The 7,636-nt window shown below is 39.0% G+C and overlaps 1 protein-coding gene across 2 annotated transcripts; it reads left to right on the forward strand.

Annotated features, from left to right (window-relative positions):
* Nucleotides 1-1,495: 1,495 nt before the first annotated feature.
* LOC116211508 (F-box/kelch-repeat protein SKIP30) lies at nt 1,496-6,821 on the forward strand. 2 transcript variants are annotated; one of them, XM_031545935.1, is made up of 2 exons: nt 1,496-1,900; nt 5,327-6,821. In XM_031545935.1, the coding sequence occupies exon 2, from the start codon at nt 5,395-5,397 to the stop codon at nt 6,430-6,432; it is 1,038 nt and encodes a 345-aa protein (XP_031401795.1). In that variant the 5' UTR covers nt 1,496-1,900; nt 5,327-5,394; the 3' UTR covers nt 6,433-6,821. The 2 variants fall into 2 exon arrangements, with proteins under 2 accessions (XP_031401795.1, XP_031401797.1); XM_031545937.1 differs by lacking the exon at nt 1,496-1,900 and adding an exon at nt 1,912-2,134.
* The last annotated feature ends 815 nt before the right edge of the window (nt 6,822-7,636 follow it).

Consider the following 7,636-nt stretch of genomic DNA (forward strand, 5'->3'; position numbering starts at 1 on the left):
TTCAAAACTATCATTTCTCTAATTCAGTCAAAAATTAGTGCGCCATAAGTTTCAAGGATAATTTTGAAATTATCATAAGTTTTGAGCATATATTAAAATTAAAATATTTCACATCCGAATATATTTATGCTTATATGCTATAATTATTATTAATTTTATTAATGAACTCTTAGTTATATATATTTATTAATTTAATCCGAATGTCCTATCATGCCAGTATTTATTACATTATATTCAACTTTATATAATATATAGATTAGGATTGAGAATGCATTTTGAAATAGAATAATTATTTACAAACAATTTTTTTTTTAAAGATCGTAACTTCCAATTTGAGTTGCATTTTGCCCAAACCTTGTTGATTTTGATCCGATCTCAAGTCTAACGTAGATCTTGCATCCTTTTTTTTTTAATAATCTAATTCTCGTATTTTAAATCCAAACAGCAAGAAACAACCGAGTTCTACTCAAATGAATTGAACTCTGGCACCCTAGAAGCGGACACTAAACATAGAAGAATAGACGGCTAATGCATATTACTTAATTTAACGTGAAATTATGCAATTCTATAATAAAAAATAGAGTTTCCATCCACCATTATTTCAAATCGTTCAACGCTTATTCTCTTAAATAATGTCTCGTATTCGAGTCTTGTGAATGGAGAAAATCCTTATTGAGAAAGTTTTAACTTTTAATAAGCCGACCCGGCTTAAATTTGATTAGTCGGTGTCTATTTGGTTTCCTAAATAGTACACATCGAAAAAAAAATCAGAATTTTCATCCATGTGCCTTTACTTTTTTTCTTTCCCTTGTATATCATCTTCTAGATATATCGACCTCGTTTGAGATATGGATCATTTAGCTTGCATTTGGTTTCCGAGTTGGATAATGATCCGACTCAATTTGATTATATACAATGATTGCAAGTATTAACAAATTATTGATGTGTGAATATATATATATAGATACGAGGGAAATTCTTACATGACCCGTGTCATGTGACACAAGATCATCACAACCGTCCACTCGTGAGTGGACACGAGGCCCACGCAGAGTGGAAGGCTGTGATTCTAGTGTCACATGACACATGATCATGTAAGATCCTCTGATAGATATGAAAGTGTATGAAAATTTTATTATTAAAAAATTATTATGTATATATAGGAATAAAAGTATATAGATAATTTATTATTAAAAAATTAATTATAAAAATTATTAGAAAAAGTATGTGAAAATTTTATTATTATTAGAGAAAAAAGTAATGATTATATTATTAAATTTAATGGATTGACAAATAAACAAATGAAGCCTTACGAGCGAAGATATTTGATTCCGGCCCTTGACCTTTGGCTTACCCTTCTTTGTGCTGCTATGGGGATAGCTAAGGATGGGGTGATGATGGGAATGGAACCGCGGCGCGACAAAAGCGAATATCCCAAAATCCTATTCCCATGAAGAAGAAGGAGAAGAAGAAGAAAGGCTGTTTGATCTCTCTCTCTCTCTCTCCCTCCCTCCCTCCCTCCCCTCTCTTGGAACGGAACAGTCTGAAATTACCAAAATGCACATTATAATAATACATAGAAACATACAAACAAGGTAAAAGCATAGGCAAGGGAGGATTTCCGTTGCGTGTAACGCTTGAACACAGCACCACAGCCAAAAATCAAGAATCCCAATTCACCTCTGCCCTGTCTTCCTCTTCCTTCCTTACCTCGATCTCTGTTCCTCCGTCTGCTCCCCAACCCCCCCGCCCCTACTGTTCATTCCTTGTCAGTACACAGTACCCATCACGTTCCCTTCCCCCTTCACCTCTCTCAGACTTCCTTGCCTTCTCTCTTCCATTTCAGCTCCGAGGAACCTGCATCGCTTGCTTGATCGTTTTGCTGGGCTCTCTCTTTCAGGTAACGAGACCTATCATCTCCTGCAGCCTCTTTGGCGTTTGCCCTTTTGGAATTGACCCTTATTGCGGCTAGGCAAATGTGCGGATTTCTGGGTTGGAGCTTGGAATTGTTCGGTGCCCGTTAATGGCTGGTGGTTGATTGGAAGTGGGTTTGTCCTCAGAACTTGAAATTCGAGATCTTGCCTGGTGTCTTCTGTCGAGAATTGCGTTAGTTTAGGGTTTGAAGGCTTCTTTGGTACGTTTGGTTGTCTGATTGTCGCGTGCATGGATCGGTCAATTAGTTCAACTTTCAGAGGGTTTGCCGTAGTTGGAACGGTTGAAATCCATTTTGCTGTAATGCTTGTCAACGTCCTCGAATTATGGTTTGATTAGGTCTCATCCATGTTATATGTTATGTCTTACGCTGCAAAGAGATATGGGTGAGCCCGAAATTGAGGTTGGTTAATGTTGAAGTCAACCTTTTGCTTTGGTGTGCTCTTCTGCTTACATTGCAAAGATTTCTTTTGATTTGCTCGAAGCTGATGCGCCCGCTAAAAATTTGTTTTAAGTTACTCATTCCAGAAAGTTATATGCTTCGTGCTAGGTATATATCCACTAACCTCATCAGAGCCTGATATGACAACATCCTCTCCCAATACGAATCTGATCGTAATGTAGATATCTGTTGCTTCCTGGTTCCAAGTTCTTGTGTTCAGGTTTTCTAGTTGTAAAGGTTCCTTATGCCGTATTTGGTTATCTCTGGAGAAATTGTAAATTTCACAACCAGTTAGGTGTGAAGATTTTATTTGGGTGAAGAAAATTTCTTGCTTTAAATTGAGCTAAGCCTATTTCTTTGATTCTTGGAAGTTTTTTGTTTCTAATTTATTGGAATTGAACCCCAGAGACTTCTGTTTATTTGCAAGTGTAGTCCACATTTTTCTCGATAAAGACCTTGATCTATATGTCAAGATGTAATATAGAGCTGTAATATGTGTATCGCGTGTATGAAGTTACTGGTGTCTTGACCTTTATGGAGGGGGTCGGCTGGTTTTAGGGGGGCATTTTATACAAGAATTCCAACTTTTACTGTGCTGATGGATGTGAAAAAAAACCCTTAAAACTTTGATATCTGCATCAAGCATGGAGAAGCAAAAATAAGTTTTTCTCCCTTTATTACCATCCAATCAACGAAGTAATACTCCTAGAGGTTAAGAAGGCATAGCTTTATAGATGCTGCAAAGACTTAGATATGGGCATCACTTATCATCTTTTCATCAGCCATCATAATCTCAAATCAGTTGGTGTCACAACTGTGGCTGGTTCCCTGTCGATAAATTGAGTTTGACTCTTGCAAACCCATATGTTTTTTCTTGTTAACAGTAAAGGGTTTGGGCCAAGTTTCTGTGAGAGAAATGTAGATATTTCAGTATTTCTGAATGAAACATCTTGTAATCTGTTCATCTTTACTAAAGACTAAAGAGTGTAGTTTACCTTAGGATAAGATAAGCTACTTTGGGGAAGGTGAGTCACCGATAACTATTGGCATTTCTAAGCTGTACATGTGTTTTTCTGAAAATGCTAATGACTGTTAAGCCCTCTACTGTATGGCTTGAACCACTTGGCTGAACATATTCTCACCAGAAACTAAATAGAGCCCTATACATGTTTCTTCCTGCGGTCCTGCATTTTAGTGAAGGTTTATTTCTTCAAGATATATTGATTTGGATTAATGTTTTCACTGATTAAAAAATCATTGTCCAGAGTTACATATTGAACAGCAGTTTGAAGTCGTCTTGTAACTCCTTGTGTTGCTTGTACATTCCTGATATTCATTCCTATCTTGGGAAAGCATCATGTTAGTAAAGAATTTGGTGCCTTTGTCACTTCAGAGTACAAGTTAAAGTTTGATCCTATTTTCATACTCATTATAATATCTAGATTTTGTCGTCATTCATTTGTTTTGGTGAACTTCATTATACTCTCTCAGGTGAAGTCATAGGAAGCTAGTCAGATCAGATATATACACATAAATGTATATGTGTGAAATTCATAAGCTGTTATTTTTGGACTTCCACGATGTTATGTGTTTCCGATATACCAACCTTCAAGATTCAAGTAGAGCATAAATTGTTCGTCATAATTTTGGAGAAGTATATAGTTCGGTGTTGGTAAAAGAGTGTAGGATATCTAAACAAATACAGTAATAAGGATGTGGCTTTTGATGCTACTGCTTCACAATTCATCAGATGTTGGCTAACCATAATTCCTTTTACGCTATGGGATTTGTGCTAAGATAGGTGGTACGTTTATGTGATGGGCCCTATAATTTTGACATAATCAAACGCATCTATGAGATCCATTCTTGAAATACCTATCTAACATTTGTAAATTATCTATTTAACTATTTCAACTGGTTTCATGGCATAGCTGAAATTTTATGCATTAACATGTCTCTATCATCTGATTTCCCTTATCCACTAGCATAGCTGCTGTTTATATTTAGAACACATATTTGTAACTTTTCTGTCTCCAAATCTTGCTTGCAGTTGCTAGTATGCCATCTAAGTATATAGCATAAAATGTGGATTGCTAGATCTAAGACTTGTTAGCTATGTTATATATACACTAAGTATGCTCTTCAGGAATAATAATTTCATCTCTCTAGATGCATGTCTGGACTCCCTCATAAATTGAGGACTCTGCAGATTGATAGCTTATTGTCACTGTGGTTTAAGCTACTTCATTCAATTGACAATGTTCAAAGGATATGACTCTTAAGACGTTCTGCATTTTTTGTTCTTTTGCTATTGGACGATCGCTGTGTTTTTCGTTGACAACTGACTCCAACTTTGCTGAACTGGAACTGTGTTTCCTTCTTAACCTCACTTTTGAGTTTGCTTCTATTTACCTTTTCTACTTATACATTGAGTCACAGCAGTATATATCGTACTAGAGTGATATATTCCCATTGTGATCCTTGGTTGTGATTTTTTATAAGTTTTCTGCTAATCCAATGTGAGCGAAAGCTGTTGGATAATGCATGCTAGGAGCCTTTTAAACTGCTTTAGACCATAGAAAGCTCTACTGAAAAGTAGACTGGGGACTTGATATGTAGTACTTATCACAAGAAGGTAGATTTATATATCAGTTGACGGTAATTGAGGTTACTGGACTGATACTTGTGTTGTCTTGTTATCTATATTTGGAGGTATAGGGTTTGCTTCAAAATTGGTTAATAACCTTAAGCGTGTCCCTTGAGAATGTGTAAATTCACTTTGTTGATGTTGCTTCCATAAATAAATAAATATATATATATTCTGTTAGTGGTCTGTTCTAGACTGCTGCTTGCTGGACAAGTTTAAACAGTTATGATTTGGCCAATATTTTAGATGCAATAACAAACTTGCATGTTGCTCATTTGTTTCTTTTATGCTCTGGATTGTTTCAGATCTCCTCATCCGAAGTTATCTTCCTAAACTAGAGAAAGCCCTCCAATTGGATGAAAGATCTCGTATTATGTCTGGACTGATTGAAGGCCTTCCCGATGCTGTTGCACTGAGGTGCCTTGCGCGGGTCCCATTTTATCTCCATCCAAAACTTGAGCTTGTGTCCCCATCCTGGAGAGCTGCCATCCGTAGCCAGGAGCTATTCAGAGCTCGGCAAGAGGTGGGATCCTCCGAGGACTTACTTTGTGTCTGCGCTTTCGATCCCGAGAACCTGTGGCAACTTTATGATCCTCTCAGAGACCTTTGGATTACTCTCCCCGTCCTACCCTCAAAGATAAAGAACCTGGCCCATTTTGGCGTGGTCTCAGCCGGCGGAAAGTTGTTTGTTCTTGGTGGCGGAAGTGATGCTGTGGACCCCTTAACTGGGGACCAGGATGGGAGCTTCGCGACCAACGAGGTTTGGTCATACGACCCGGTGGCTCAGCAGTGGTCCCCAAGGGCCTCGATGCTCGTGCCACGGGCGATGTTTGCCTGCTGCACCGTGGATGGGAAGATAGTGGTTGCAGGTGGCTTCACGAGTTGCCGAAAATCAATCTCCCAGGCAGAGATGTATGACCCTGATAAGGATGTCTGGGTCCCCATCCCCGATCTCCATCGGACCCACAACTCTGCCTGTACTGGGGTCGTGATTGAGGGGAAGCTCCACGTGCTCCACAAGGGACTGTCAACAGTACAAGTCCTGGACCATGCGGGCCTTGGGTGGACTGTGAGGGACTACGGTTGGCTGCAGGGCCCTATGGCGGTCGTCCAAGGGGCGCTCTATGTGATGTGCCATGGTGTTATTATCAGGCAGGATGGAGACACGAGGAAGCCGATAGTCTCGGCCTCGGAGTTTCGGAGGAGGATTGGATGTGCCATATGTGGGATTGGGGACGAAATCTACGTGATCGGTGGGGTGATTGGGCCTGACCGGTGGAATTGGGATATTAAGCCGCTCTCCGATGTGGACGTCCTTAGTGTCAGCAGTGACAGGCCCACATGGCGCCAGGTATCGCCCATGACACGATGCCGTGGTACGATCCTCGGGTGCACAAAGCTGAGTATATAGCATGACAATCACCTGTTTGCACTTAGCAGTTTTTTTGAGTCAATTGTGCTTTGGCTTAAAGAGGGAACTCTCAAATCCCTCTGTCGGCTGGAGATGTTTTTTGGTGTCTCTTACCTCAGTTTGTAATCACTGACTCTGGCTTCCAGTTCGTGTATGTTGTCTGTCCTGATACGAGTTTTATGATGCTAGTGAGACAGGCACAATCTCGGGTGTATGAATTTTAGAGACCCTTGTTTCATGGAGGATATGTGTCTACTCTCTTTTTTGTATCTTTCTTAAGGGGAATCGTTTTTCAGTTGTTGGGGGGGTAGTTAGTTTTGTGGCTGTTCATTGAGAGAACAAATTACCTCTTTCTCATAACAAAGTAAATTTCTATTTGATTCTTTTTATGGTGATGAATGTCCTAAATGTCTGTGTCACCTCTCTACTTTTTTTTTTTTTTACTAAACTAGATTTCCATTTTAATTTCCATTTTGACCACTTGGATGTAGCTCCATGATAAGCTGAGCTTTCAGTATTTATCATGTAGGGGTTCGATACTCCTCGGAAGCATTTTGTGGTTACGGTCTCGATCAACAGCCTTCCTGATGCGATTCCCGCCAAGAATGACGAGACTCGACAACTAAAGGAACCCAAGATCGTTCCACGATCAGATTTGATTGACGAATCCTCGACCCGTTGTTTACTACAAAAACAAGAACCTTGGTATAACTGACCTCAACCCGTTGTTTAATGCGAAACAAGAACCTCGGTATATAAGAAGACGCCACAAACGGTGATGGAAAGCCGCTTGATAAGTCGATGAAGACGCCACAAACGGTGATGGAAAGCCGTTTGATAAGTCGATGATGAATGCCACGGAAACTTCCGATAAGTTCGATTAGTTCTTCAAGAACCAAAGAGAATACTCTCACAATTTTCTGAATGTTCCTTTCTTTAAAAATTGACTAAGATGAATATATATAGACATAAAGTAATCCTAATCTGGTCATATCTCCTCCTATAGATAAGGAAATTAAAACCAAGAATATCGATAGAGATATGACATAATCTATAAAGATATAAAATCTAAATACCCCTAGAATATCTCTATGAGATTTAAACTTCAAACAAATCTGATGTTATCTTCTGTTGATCATCAACTATTCTAGAAGTTTCCTCAAACACTTGCTGAATTTAGCCTTGTCCAGAATCTTCTATAACT

Source organism: Punica granatum, chromosome 6, assembly GCF_007655135.1.
Source record: "Punica granatum isolate Tunisia-2019 chromosome 6, ASM765513v2, whole genome shotgun sequence".
Taxonomy (NCBI): Eukaryota; Viridiplantae; Streptophyta; class Magnoliopsida; order Myrtales; family Lythraceae; genus Punica; species Punica granatum.